The sequence below is a fragment of the Mastacembelus armatus genome, chromosome 22 (genome assembly GCF_900324485.2).
Source record: "Mastacembelus armatus chromosome 22, fMasArm1.2, whole genome shotgun sequence".
Taxonomy (NCBI): Eukaryota; Metazoa; Chordata; class Actinopteri; order Synbranchiformes; family Mastacembelidae; genus Mastacembelus; species Mastacembelus armatus.
The window spans coordinates 18689749-18703248 of record NC_046654.1 but is presented as its reverse complement, the minus strand read 5'-3'; the positions used below and the strand labels follow the sequence as shown (position 1 = coordinate 18703248).

General features: G+C 38.9%; 3 protein-coding genes across 4 annotated transcripts; 2 read left to right on the top strand and 1 right to left on the bottom strand.

Annotated features, from left to right (window-relative positions):
- The first annotated feature begins 761 nt into the window (after positions 1–761).
- On the top strand, positions 762–3776 carry dnal1 (dynein, axonemal, light chain 1). Of its 2 annotated transcripts, none has more exons than XM_026304484.1 (8): positions 762–798; positions 1267–1305; positions 1377–1486; positions 2181–2236; positions 2333–2388; positions 2519–2645; positions 2769–2909; positions 3134–3776. In XM_026304484.1, the coding sequence occupies exons 1-8, from the start codon at positions 796–798 to the stop codon at positions 3181–3183; spliced, it is 582 nt and encodes a 193-aa protein (XP_026160269.1). In that variant the 5' UTR covers positions 762–795; the 3' UTR covers positions 3184–3776. The 2 variants fall into 2 exon arrangements, with proteins under 2 accessions (XP_026160269.1, XP_026160278.1); XM_026304493.1 differs by lacking the exon at positions 762–798 and adding an exon at positions 808–817.
- Positions 3777–4098: 322 nt separating this feature from the next.
- tedc1 (tubulin epsilon and delta complex 1) lies at positions 4099–7688 on the top strand. The gene is made up of 8 exons (XM_026310801.1): positions 4099–4402; positions 4542–4623; positions 4970–5184; positions 5257–5394; positions 5638–5709; positions 6149–6235; positions 6535–6675; positions 7167–7688. Exons 1-8 carry the CDS (start codon positions 4238–4240, stop codon positions 7506–7508), a joined length of 1242 nt encoding a protein of 413 aa, XP_026166586.1. The 5' UTR covers positions 4099–4237; the 3' UTR covers positions 7509–7688.
- A 307-nt stretch (positions 7689–7995) lies between these two features.
- pth2 (parathyroid hormone 2) lies at positions 7996–10356 on the bottom strand. The gene is made up of 3 exons (XM_026310815.2): positions 10223–10356; positions 9818–9985; positions 7996–8454 (listed from the first exon to the last, which is right to left on the bottom strand). The coding sequence occupies exons 1-3, from the start codon at positions 10324–10326 to the stop codon at positions 8277–8279; spliced, it is 450 nt and encodes a 149-aa protein (XP_026166600.1). The 5' UTR covers positions 10327–10356; the 3' UTR covers positions 7996–8276.
- Positions 10357–13500: the final 3144 nt, after the last annotated feature.

Here is a 13500-nt window from a genome sequence, read left to right as displayed (position 1 = left end):
TGAGAAAACTTTATCTCACAAAATGGAGGACTACAGAAAAACTATAAGACCTATCAAAAAATCACTACTACTTTCGTATATAAATTGTCTCCGAAAGCTGAAAGTTGCCAGAAGAAAACAGGAAAAAAAATTAATAAAGCTGAAAGGGAAAGTGACATCAGTGACACTCTAGCTCTGAATATTCCTCTCCTGTAGACATCAGTGTAAACTTCCGAAAAAGACTAAAAACACTATAATACGTAAACTGTGATTAATCAAAAACCGTAAAAGATATCAAAAAGCTGAATACAACACTAATGGCTTAATGCCTGTAGACCCATTTAAAGGGCAAATGGTGTTTCTAGCTGAAAGTATGCTGACATACTTCAAGCTAAAAGAGGACAAAGTTGAACATGATTTGAAGAGGATTTGAATATTCTGCCCATTCATTTCAATGGGAAAATTTTCCTGGAGTATTTTCTCATCGAGCTTAACGCGTTTGTGCTTGAATGATGTCTACGTCTAACGGTGTAGAGGAGATAGGTATATAGAAAAACGGCAGAATAATAATAATGATGATAAAGAGATAAAACGAAGAACATATCTTGGGATTGCTTGTTGCGCAGCAATCCCAACAATACAAACAACAAAATGCGGAATCAGCATTTACACTAATAATTAAGAAAGACTTCTTCACAGACGCTTGTACTATCAACAATGGTAACAATGCTGCAGTCAGTCAGTGACGTTGCGCAGGCGCAGCTTATTGGCTGTCTGTCAGTGCCATAGCAACCAGAGCAGGCATCAACCATCAACATGGTGAGTGTTTGTGTTGTCGGTTAGTGTTGTCTTTTCATTTTAGCTAATTAATACAATCCTGAATGTAACTGCCTATGCGAACATGCAGGAACGTCATGTTTGAGAGCCACAGCTGACTTTACATGTAGCTTTGTTGCTGCTGTGCGCTATATCGGCTAACTTTAATTAGCCAGTGAGCTAACCCTACTTGTTCTAACGTTGGCGTTAAATAGCTGGCTAACATTGACAGTGCTAAGCGCATGTGGATGTCTCTTTTGTTTTTTCCCACTGCTATATCTTGTTTTGGGAAGAAGAGGACTCCTAGCCAAACCCTAAAATGAATATTATGATGCTGTGTATATTCTAAGTCTATAACGTTAGCTTAGTAAAAAGAGTATGACAATGGTAACGCTAATTCTGTTATTTTTGTCAAGACGGTAGTCGGTAGTACAGTTTTAAACCTAACTGCATGCAATACACTGTCTGCAGGCCAAAGCAACGACTGTGAAAGAAGCACTGGCCAAATGGGTAAGTGACATCTTTTTGTTTTCATACGTGAATGTAGAATTTGTGACTAAAAGTGTGTGGTGTGTCTGCAGGAGGAGAAATCAGGGGAGAAAGTGAGCGAGGCCAAAGCAATAAAACTGTATGGTCAGGTTCCTCCTATAGAGAAGATGGATGCTTCTCTCTCCACACTCATCAACTGCGAGTGGGTTCTGCTGTTTGATATGTGACTTATGTTCTACAGCTTGCAAGGTCGCATAAGAAATTCTTGGAAGATATAGATCTGTTTTTTGTTTTGTTTTTTCAATGTAGTAAAATGATGTTTAGGAGGATTTTCTGTGTTTCTGTATGCAGATCGAGGGCATATTAAACTATGAGATTATCCCAGTGTAGCTTATTTATTATTATTTTTCCAATTAGTGTTCAAAGGTACATGTTTGTTAAATGAAAAAAAAGTTTCATAACCAATACATGATGAGATGAGATGAGATGGAAAAAAAAGAAATTCATTATCAGTGTCATGCCCCAGAAGCCCACTTTTAACACTGAGGGGTTTTCATTAGTTCTATCATGGATTGTAGTGTGCTTATGTTTTGAGGATGACATTACAGTTTAGCCAACAGCATAATTGACAAAATTAATAGAGACATTTATTGAGTGAACACTTAGAAACACTTAAACTTAACACTGAAGCAAATACTTCAAGAATGAAGTATATATATATATATATATATATATCCACAAACAGTGTAAAACTGCAGATAATAGACTCCTGAGTGCACAAAGTGAATTTTCCATTGCAGGTCGGGCAGTGATAGTGTTTAATTACTAATGTTTTAAGCCAGAGTAGTGCATCATCCTTGAAATACCTGATGGGCTACTGCACTTATCCTCCTCAGAAAGCTGTCTTTGTCTACAAACTGCATTGAGAAAATAACTAATCTCAATGGCCTGAGTGAGTACTGTCTGCAACAATACAGATACAGTACACACTTACACATACGGATGGAAATGGAGTGCTGTGATGTGATGTTGTATTGTGTCCTTCCAGAGAACCTACGAATATTGTCATTAGGAAGAAATAACATAAAGGCTCTCACAGGCCTGGTAAGTTACAGATGAGACAACTTTAGCTGACTGATTTGATTGTCAAAATGTTTTATTTGGTCCCTTTTATCGACACATACTTTAAGTGTACATGATTTTGCATTAATTGTTAGTCTGTGTGTGTGTGCAGGAGGCAGTGGGGGACACATTAGAAGAATTGTGGATATCCTATAATTTGATAGAAAAACTGAAGGGAATCCAGTCCATGAAAAACCTGAAAGTCCTCTACATGTCAAATAACTTGGTCAAAGAATGGGGTAAGCTATCTATCTATCTATATAGACTCAGACAAAACATTTTGAAATTAATTTGCTGTTCATGTGCTTCCAACGATGATTTGCTGGTGTTGAAATCCATGATGACTTTTCTGTGTTGTGTAGGAGAGTTTGTGAGGCTCGCTGACACACCATGCCTTGTAGACCTGGTATTTGTTGGAAATCCTCTGGAGGAGAAGCATTCAGCTGAGGGAACCTGGATGGATGAAGCCTCTAAAAGACTTCCTAATCTGAAGAAACTAGATGGTAAGAGTGTTTCAGCAGCAATATGTGGGACTACAGATACCCTTCCAAAAAAATCTTTAGGAAATTACTGATATGTAAACATTATAAGAAATGTTAGAGATATGTAAAACAAAATTAAGAACAGTGATTAATTTTTGCATTACGAGTTACAAGGCAGATAAAAGCAATAAGTGTTTCTTTTAAAGATATGGTTGATGATCTCCTTTTCTGTTTTTTTTTTTGAGGAATCCCAGTCATCAAACAAGAAGAGGATGAAGGAGACAGAGAGAGCTGAGAAACACAACTATCTACAAAACTACAATCTCTCTCCTGAACAGTCCTCCCTTTTTAATGTTTTATATGTTTTTATGGTGCTTTTCTTTATATAAAATAATTTTTACAACACTGTCAACTTTGTTGTAGATCGGCAAGCACAAAGTAACCAACAGAAACACAAAATGTCTATGTTTTAGAGCTGAAAAAAAATCTCAAATTGACATTTCCAGCTTTATCGATTAGCGATGAGACAGAGGTTTTGATGAGACCTTTTAATTGGAAGTACATTATAAGCACATTCCTAATGCTCTTTACTGTCAAACTATGAAGGATATTGAAGGTAATACTAATGGCTCTTGTTACCTTACAATTAATGGTGGGAACTGATGGACCAGCGCCATTTGTGGGACATAAACACACAAGTGTAAATGTACATTTACATTACACTGGAATAAAAACTGGAACAGCTGATTGTAGAAACTGATGATAAAGTTTCAACCACAAATGAAAAATACATTAATTAGCGTCTTTCCATGGTACTCTTTAACAGCACACTTTAATTCACTGGAATATCATTCCTGCACTTAAAGATGTGAGACCAGGGTTATTGCATGTAGCATATCTTCATGAATTACCAAATGTCTGTCTGAAATGAGTTATGTTTTAAATTATTTTAGGCATGTTTGTACATTCAATCGTCAGATGTTTATGATTTTTAAAATATTTTGATATTTTAAATAAATACTTTTGGTCTAATAGTGTAAGGGTATCTTCTCATTCGATTAACACAATATGCAGTTGGGCTTATAGTTAGTTTTGTCTGATTTCTGTAATCCTTAGAGTTTATCATACTTTATTTCACAGAATGACATTTATAACATTGGTAACAACAGCATTCGTTACTTCTTCCTTGGCAACGGCTTAGTACCCGGAAGTGGTTGTATACCGCGAAATAGCAACAAGTCAACATGAAATTGGTGGAAATGTGAAGGAGTGTGTCTTTATAAAAGTGAAAGTTCCCCCTACCGGACAAAGACAAGGCAGCTGAGTGGACGGGAATGTAGCCTACATGTATGTCGTGTGCAGTTGTTGTAATGCAGCGGAGTAAAGCGTCTGTGACTGTGGAAGTGAAGCAGGTAGTAGGAACTCTATGCAGACTACTAGCGGTTACCGGTTTGGGCGCTGTCCCCGTACCAGAAGCCTTCAGACGGGCAAAATTCGGTGCTGGACTCGAGGTGGTACGTTCACCGTATGTTTCCCCTGTCAGCAGGACCGGCTGGGGGAGATATCTTTAGAAAGTTTTTTTTAAAGGAAGTAAAAAACTGCATGAGTTTTAGACGAGTCATTTTATGGATATGCTTTCCACTGTTTTCCCAGGAAAATCAGTTTTGGCAGCTTCTCGCTGACATCCTTGAAAGAGCCGGCATTATTTACCCTGAAGCCAGTGCACAGCTGAGAGGTCTGTAAAGTTTGGTTATTTTGTAGATAAGTGCTAGGCTGTTTATTCTCTGCAGTAAAGGGGTTCAAATGAAGTTATTTTGGTTTGAATAAGGGTGGTCCACAGCCATCACATTTTCAGTGACACAAACAGCAAAAGCTCTCTGTCGTTATAAAAAGATGGCTAGCCTCCTGTACGAGCATTTACCTTTGATTTAGGCTAAGCTTCACCATTTGCATTTTGTGGCACCAAACATAGGAAATTTAATCCTGTGCTGCTCCTGACACCTAATGGACCAAACTGACTAAAATAACTTGGAAGAAGGAAAGCTATTACATGGACTTACAGGATATGTTTCTGGTGTCAGATCATAGGAAGCTGGTGGCAGCAGGCCTCTGGCAGACTGGTTACTATGCTGACTGGATGTATGGAAAAGAAGGAGGAGACGGAAAGGATGGAAGGAGTTTCTCCAGCAAAGATCTCCTCTTGGCACTGGGCTGGCTGCTTGCTACTGAAACACTAGAGAAACTGTTGACACAGCGAGTACAGCAACTAGACAAAACCCTACTCATGTCCATAACTGTAAGTATACCAGTAAGCCCAGTTCTGTTTATTCAGACTTTTAAATCCCTAATTTCTGTCTCTGTGTATTAGGTGAACACTCAGGTTTCTCATAAGCCCCAGTTCGACTTGGCCTCACTGCGAAGACTTCATTGGCTTATTGGCTGCTTGAGACACCAGGGGCGGACTCTGATGTCCATGTTAGAAGAGCGAACTTGTTTGCTTCATGCTGTGAGGAAATAACCTATTTGCTATAACCACAAGCTGCTATTCTGTTTTTGCCAAGGAAAACAAGTTCAAAAAAAGTTACAGGTTTTGGAGCAATTAGAAATTATTCCAATTATAAATGCTGATTTGCCATGAGCCTCTTAATAAAAGGAATGAAAACCAATCAAAAACAGGATGGGGTTTAAAAGGTTAACTGAACTACCTGTTGAATAAATTGAGATATTTAAGAAACCAACCTATTCTTAGGTTTTTTCTGCCAGCGTCTCCACCACTGCCTTCCCTTCCTCATCTGATGAAAGCCCTGCAGTGCTGAAGGATGTAAGTCCGTGTGTTGTTTTAATATGCTATGCATAGTTATGTAGTGAATTTTTGTTGTGTAGCATTTTAGCTACCATTCTGGTTTTGGAAATTGTCAAGAAAATAAGATTTTATTTATTTATTTTGCCTGTACATTTGATTTTTTTAAATTCCCAGATACAGTGGTTCTGTGTCAAAACACAAGCTGTACATAGTAGTGGTGAAATGCGATTAAAAAGTAATGTTAAGCAGTTTAGTTAGTGAGAATTGCTCATTTATCCTTACATAATCATGAATACTAATAAATTGTATTCATGATTGTTTGTGTAAAAGTTAAGATGCTCTGTTATTTTACTGTTGCAATTCTGGCTTGTTGTTGGAGAACAAAGAGTACTTTTTCTACGTACTGTGTTCTTCAGTATTCCATTGTAAAGTATGTATGTGTGTCTACATGTTGCAGGACAGCATTTGCATGTGGCAGCTCTGCGACCTCCTAGATGCATATCTGAATTGGAAACAGGTGGAGAAAATCTTTTGGACCTGGATGGTAAGTTAACAAAAACACAGGGAAACAACAGCACAATCCAACTCGGAAGTGATTTATGACATTATGGTTCGTAATTCTTGATGTGGCAGAGTATCTTGTTATGACAAAATTGTCGAAATATTTAATTGTTGGGACTGGGTCACACACATATATTTTCTCTGTCCCACTTAAAATAGCTGTTGGCCAACAGATTTGCTAAATCCTCTACTCAGTGTCCTCCAAAATGGCAGCCGCTATATGTGCCAGGAAATGTGATGCAAAGCTTGTGTGTGTGTGTGTGTGTGTGTGTGTGTGTCTAGGACAGTGTGGTGGACTGCCATCTAACAGATCCTGTCAAGGAGTCTACACATTCACCCCACTTGAGAACAAGTGTGTGTCACCACGGAAACCAGGGGCTAGAGAAACTAGAGGACGTGCTACTAAGACTGCCCACAGCACAGGTGTGCAGCATGTGCACATACAGACGTAACAGTATTCCTACACAGAGCATTTTGTAATGTTTTAGATCAGATTTTGGGGAGACTTTTTTGCTAAAAATTCTAATTTGGCAACATTAGGTGTGTGTGTGTGTGTGTGTGTGTGTGTGTGTGTGTGTGTGTGTGTGTGTGTGTGTGTGTGTGTGTGTGTGTGTGTGTGTGTGTGTGTGTGTGTGAGTGAGTGAGTGAGTGAGTGAGTGAGTGAGTGAGTGAGTGAGTGAGTGAGTGAGTGAGTGAGTGAGTGAGTGAGTGAGTGAGAGAGAGAGAGAGAGAGAGAGAGAGAGAGAGAGAGAGAGAGGTAAACAGGACCTGTAAAAACAAGGCACTCACTCAATTTTACAAAAGACTTCATTCGTGGTTGAGGTTATGCAGAGATGTCTGGAGAACATTAAAGGCAGATTTTAATTTTGCCATAGTCTGGGTTGATATGAATTTTCTTTCATCTTATTTTTCAGAAAGGACATAGGAGAGGTAGAGGGGAGGGTGAGGACAGAGGAGCAGAGAGCTTGCAGGATAGATTGGACACTGCTTCCACCCTGTCCCTGCCCTTCCTCTCCCAGGTCTACCGAGCCAGGCTGCAGAGTGCAAGGCCAGTCAAACACGGCAGCTATCCAGCAGAGGGGCATCAAGGCAGGGCCAAAGCTCCAGATGAGCTCCCCTCCTCCAAGGCAGCACAGCTGCTTCTTCAGACAGAGGCTCTGCTGCTGAAGAGGAGGGACCGGCAAAGACAGGTCAACAGGATGCAGCTGCAGGAAGTGATTGGCAGGCTGGATGAACTGGTGTTGATACCCCCATAGGCTTTTATCTTTGATTACATTTTCTAAAAATGAATGAAATAAGGGCCTGACTTTTTCCTGTGCCTGTAATTACAAGACTGCCCAGTCACTGCACTGCAAAATACAACATATTAATTAGTGAGCCTTAAGTGTATGTAGGAATGTAGGTGAATTGAATGGAACATTAAAATGTTCAACTAATTTACTAATTTAATATTTTGTAACTTTATGCTTAAATGTGTGAAATGTGTTGCAAAACTTTCATCTGTGTGTTAATAGTTCAGTGCAAACTCTCAAATCCTGCTTTTACCTAAATTGTATAAAACAGGTAGATCATTAGAATATAGAGTAACAATAGTATGAAATTCAGCTGTCATGATGTTAATATGGCTGTGTGACTTCAAACAAGCTGCAGTCATCAAAAACACATTTTGCATCTTTATTTATCTATTTGAACAACACCAACTGACTTTTAACAGGAGCAACCTGAAGTGTTTATTCAGCCATCTTTTGGGAAATCAATAACTTTATTACAATTTAGAGCAAAATCTGGATAGAACAGTAGAAGTGCTACAGTACAAGAAACACACAGAATTCAGATTTCAGGGTCTAGACTTCAGCAGTAATTATACAGAAGGTTAATGACTTGATGTCTATTCTATCTTCTTATCAGACGAGCTGACCGACTGAACACTCACCCAGACATGAATCACTTTAAAAGGTGTTTTTCCAGTGTAGAGTTCAGTGAGTGCTTCATTTTCTGGTCAAAGGGCGGCAAAGACTAAATTATCAGGAAGAATTAACCACGAGTAGTTTCTGCATGTAGGAGTTGAGCCACTTCTGTCTCTCCATGGACGTAAGGAGTTTGCTCTTCTCTCTGAAGGCAGCATCATCTGCCACGACCATGTTCCTCTTCACCATCCTGCCACCCTTAGACGACCATTCAGCAGGCCATGCCCTCGCCATACTACAGGTACAAAGACCAAGAACTCAATATTATTGACCAGAAAACACCTTGCAGGCCAACCCTAATATGTCACTGATATGGCCTCATTCACTAGATTCTGAAACAAAATGAATTTACACTTACATGTATTTATACTTCTAAGTATGCTGGGTTATGAGGTAAGAGGACAAATGCAAACAAATGCAAAAATGACAAGTAGTTTTACAAGAAATGATGTTCTGGAACTGTTTTTTGTCATGGTCTGATATCCTAACCTGGCAACCCAGACTAACTCTTTTTCTTCTGTTCTATACAAAGCCTGACTCTTCGGTTGAGATCCATTTCCAGGGGGCGGGGCAATGGGCGCAGAATAAACCAATCACAGAAGTGAAAGATGACGCACGCGGTTGAGACACTCGGGAATGACTGTTGTCATTTTTCTTGTAAGGACACGAGAACGGACTGTTCTCGTCAGTTCTGTGCAGATTTCCGAACGGATTAAACAGCACATCCATTTGTAGAAGGATTTGTGGACTTGTGGACAAGAAACGTACGGAGCCCGTTAAGTATCACGGGCAAATTATTTCTTTAGACTTTGTTTTGTGTTCGCTTGCAAAAAGGTTTGTGAAGTGTGCCTTACACTAGCGTTACTAAGCCCTTAAACGCAGAATAGCAAAGATCATTTGAAAAATAATTAAATCGACATGTATTAAAAAGGGTCTAGAACCGCCCCTGTCGCGAGCGAATGCAAAACAACGTCTAAAAAATAATTTCCACCTGAATCTTAAGGGGCTCCGTACAAACGAGTATGTGCAAGCCTTGTTAAAATCTGGTTGCACGACTGTAGCGTAAAGCCCGTCCCATTGCAGATAAACGGCTGTGATTGGCCTGGCTCATTCGAGGCCAGAGGAAAAGACTATGGCAGGGGCTCCAGATCCACAGTCTTTCGCTAGGAAAGAAGTGGCTGTGGCTGGCCGTTCTAGTGATATCCATGAAGTCTGAGTCACTTGACCTCACAGTGTTGTCAAGAAAACGTTCCTTTGCTACACTGCTTTCTATGTACAAATGAAACAAAGGAGGAACATGTTAAACAGTTTGCTTTAGAGGTGCTGGATCTTTATTTCATTTGCCCTGGGCCTTACCTCTCTGAAATACTGACTGCATGTTTTCCCACAAATTATGAGCTTGTTTTTTAATTGATTAAATAAGGTCTTATTCTTTGCCAGAGGACATGAAACCAGAGTGTGGCCTAATAACATGACAGATGTAGATGCTGTAAGTGCAAGAGAAGATGTGTAAACAAAATACAGAGTTTGATATTGTAAGTATTGCAGTATTAGATTAAGAATGTCAAAACATTTTCCCCCATGTTTACCATGTTTACCTTGCCTCTGCCCTTTCTGGGGGAAAGAGCCACTCCTCCCTCATCAGTCCTGCCTTGCTGTTGTCTGTTGCTCTGGAGATCATATGAAGGCTCCAATCACGAAGAGAGATGGAGGGGAAGAGGACGTCCCAGTCGTCTTGATTAGGTTCCTGTGAATGGTTCGGACTTCTGGAATCAGACAAGATTAAACTTATTGATGTCTTTAAAATGCAAAGACAGATACATTTGAAATAATATTGAATGTACCATATTAGACTATATTATTTAAGTATAACATAGAAGGAGGAATACAAAATGTTGGACTTTCCCCCTGAAGTATTCCTTCTTTAGTCTATTCATTTAATACTTCATCACTGGAGCCACTGAACCAATAACAGCGCTTAACAAGATTTAGTGAGCAACCACCTGAGAGGCAGACGGGGCTGAGGAAAGCCAGATGTCACTAAGGTCATACCCAGAATGCAAAGCAACAGGAAGGATGTACAAGGGAAAGCAGGCAGCTCAGACATCCTAAAAAAGATTATGAACACAAATATGAGTTTCTGATTTTATAATTTACTAATGTATGAAAAAAAATGACAAAGGAAAAACCTGCTGTTTCTATACAATAAGCAAGAACCTTGTGTTTTCAGTTTTCTTGGGCCTAAACACACAGTTGTGTATTTGCTCTCCTATTAATCAATGCGACATGCATGTAGGTCTAAAGGTAATTTAAAACAAATCTGCTTTGGGAAAATGCCATGTTTGAGTGTGTGAAGTGTTGGAGAATGGAGTTTAAGAATAAACTGCAAACATAAAAAATGTTTTTTAATGGTTGTAATGACTTAAGCAGCTATAAAAATGCAGTGTATTCAGGTTATCAAATGTAGCCAAATTGGTCTTAAATCATGATACAGAGCAACATCTGCTTGTGCAGTAATGTCTGCACTGATACCTCAAGCTACCTTAATGCTACTTTATAGTTTTTCTTTCACATAATCTATAAAAAAGCAAGACATTTACTGTTTATCTTCTGACATTCATATTCAAAGTTAGACAGTCTCTTGTTTGCATACTAAGGCAAAATCCATGAATATCCTTTTGAATCACTGGAAATAAACAGTTTGTTGGTTAAAAGAATTGTTAGTAGGCCAGTAGTTGGCTGGTTTCTTACCTGCTTTTCAGCTGAACCCAAGCAGAGAAATATTGCTGAACAGACCACCACCAAAGGAAGGAACTAGTCACAGTGGCAGAAATTTCTTTGTGCAGTTCTGTTTGTTGCTGATTTCTATCTACTACTTATTTCTGTTTTTGGCTCCTCTAAACAGATTAAAGTTTGGATAAATAACTTGAATTTCTGCTATTTTGCATTACTGCTCTGCCATATGCATGTCTACAGTGGTCAAAAACCACTAGTTTAGTGTTGTACATACTTATATACCCTGGAGTGCTTTAACACCCCCACTTCCACAATACACAAATGTACACACCTTTCCCCAGATCAAACTAACTTTGAGTGCAAGTGTTGTTAGCTTGTTAGTTTCTTGTTTCAAAGAGTCTTAGTCATAGTGCTGGGTAGAGATCCCTGCATCGTATTACTGAAAATCATTATAGTGTTTGTGTGTCTGTATACAAGTGAGGGCGGATATTGCTCTCCCAAACCAAGGCTTTACTCTCTCACTTTCTCTGTGCAGAACAGAATCTGGACTGACGTCCGTTGTGGAGTATTATCACAAACGAAGAGATTCAACCTACAGCAACTGAGGTGAATGGGGAGAATGAAAACTCAGCCCTTTTGTATTATAACCTTTGAGTTTGACATGGTGAACCTCTTAGCACTTAGTACCACAGAAACCGTTGATGGCAAACTGTTCACATTTGAAAGTAAGCTCCCAGGATTGTAGATTTTAGTGGCCATCACAGCTACTTGTTGATGTTTTTTGCTGGATAGTGGTGGATCAGTAGTTTTGAAATGACCATGTAAATAACTACAGTCTATTTGTTTTGAAATGAATATAGGTTGTTCAAGCGATGTTAGCTCCTGCTACCTCCTGCTTGAAAAGATGACCAAAGTAATAGCCTACAGATTCCTGCATACCGTGTCAGTCCCTGCTGAGTATCCCTCAACGCTTTGCTTGACCTGTCATACACCTTGTTAGGTGAGCAATCCCCCCTTATACACCACTCTCTGTTTCCAGGTAAAATGGTGTGTACAATGGCTGTCACCTTTATAACAAAACATGCTTCTTTACAGCCAATGTTTAGTTTGGGCTTTCTGGGCTATTGTAGAAACATGGCAGTGCAACATTGCTGCCTCTGTGAAAGGAGACCTGCTCTCCATGTTGATTTAAAAGGCTCATTCTAAGATTAAGAAAATGCCACTTATGACAACATATTTATAAACACAGTATTCCATTTCTGCTAATAGATAAATCTAAATATTACACATTGAACCTTTAATATGCCTATATTTGGAAATTCATAACAAAGATAACATTTAAATAAATTTGGACAACAAATAACCTCTCCACCTGGGAAAGGCTGGACTATTGTGGTTAGTAAACATTTCCTAGACAAATAGGTTTTACAAACACTGTGTGGTTGACCTGTTTTAAAATACTGTGAGCGTTTGCTGGCAGTTTTTTTTAATGGGAGAGTCAACCATAGCTGCTAGAGATACCTTATTAGTATGTCACAACGGAGAAGCCTTCCATCTCCAAACATAATTGTTACTGGAAGTGATAAAACAACTGGCTGCATCCACTGAAACTATGTTTGATACTTTGACCTTGGATCATGAATGGAAGCAAGACAAAAGAAGCAACGGTGGACATTCTGCTGTGTTTTTAGCATACAGGAAGCTTGTTACCATTTAAGGACCTTGTTATGCTTCTTGTTGGAAATAATGACCTACAGACAGGAAGCAGCAATGGTTCTGCAGCAACATCTACACAGGATAACAAGCTTCAGACACAAAGCCTGAGTCACCGCACAATACCCGTTTTCTCATCACTGCATTGTTTATGTGTTCATCAGTTGGACATGGTATTAAACCAGTCAAATTGTGAAGTGTGAGTGAACCACAGTGCTTGATGGCTTCTAAACAGAGGGCAAAGCTTGTTGACACCATTGGACTATTAATATCTTCTACTGCGGCATGATATACAGTAGATGGTGATGCAGTTCTGAATTTTTCAGAACAGATAAATATACTAACTTTCAGAGGGTTAGGGGTTAGTGTGCTTGAAACTAACTATTGTTATTAATGTGTTTATATATGAATATGAACATACAGTAGTTCCTTTCTGGCTGCTTTCCATGATTTCCCCATGTGTATGAACCAAACAACAGTCCCTCAGCCCCCCACCACAAATTTGTTATGTTTGATGACCTACACCTGGATCCACTGAGCACTGACAGAAGCAGAGAGAGGATCCTTTTCTCTGATGCAGAAACCAAAATAGCATCAAACTGTCCTGACAATCCTGACATAATTAATTATAGATGACTCCCATTTAATGTCTAATGCTATAGTTTTTTTTAAAAACTGCACATTAAAAAGTTTTTATATTTTACCATGTTTTACAGCAGTGACACATTTCATTTTCACTATTTAACAGAATTTTCACTATAAATAAATGATGGTGATGGGTCTGAACAAAAGCTATTGCTAATTTAATAAAAAATACATAATTTTGAAAACT

Bases quoted from the DNA above. Each gene is read 5' to 3' on its own strand.
- tedc1 (XM_026310801.1), top strand. From the start codon at position 4,238: ATGTCGTGTGCAGTTGTTGTAATGCAGCGGAGTAAAGCGTCTGTGACT. The intron at 4,624-4,969 runs GTCTGTAAAGTT...TTCTGGTGTCAG, and splicing joins AGCCAGTGCACAGCTGAGAG to ATCATAGGAAGCTGGTGGCA. The intron at 6,236-6,534 runs GTAAGTTAACAA...GTGTGTGTCTAG, and splicing joins AAATCTTTTGGACCTGGATG to GACAGTGTGGTGGACTGCCA.
- dnal1 (XM_026304484.1), top strand. The intron at 2,389-2,518 runs GTAAGTTACAGA...GTGTGTGTGCAG, and splicing joins TAAAGGCTCTCACAGGCCTG to GAGGCAGTGGGGGACACATT. The intron at 2,646-2,768 runs GTAAGCTATCTA...TGTGTTGTGTAG, and splicing joins TAACTTGGTCAAAGAATGGG to GAGAGTTTGTGAGGCTCGCT.
- pth2 (XM_026310815.2), bottom strand. From the start codon at position 10,326: ATGTCTGAGCTGCCTGCTTTCCCTTGTACATCCTTCCTGTTGCTTTGC. The intron at 9,986-10,222 runs GTGGTTGCTCAC...GTCTGATTCCAG, and splicing joins CAGCCCCGTCTGCCTCTCAG to AAGTCCGAACCATTCACAGG. The intron at 8,455-9,817 runs GTAAACATGGTA...TTGTACCTGTAG, and splicing joins CCAGAAAGGGCAGAGGCAAG to TATGGCGAGGGCATGGCCTG.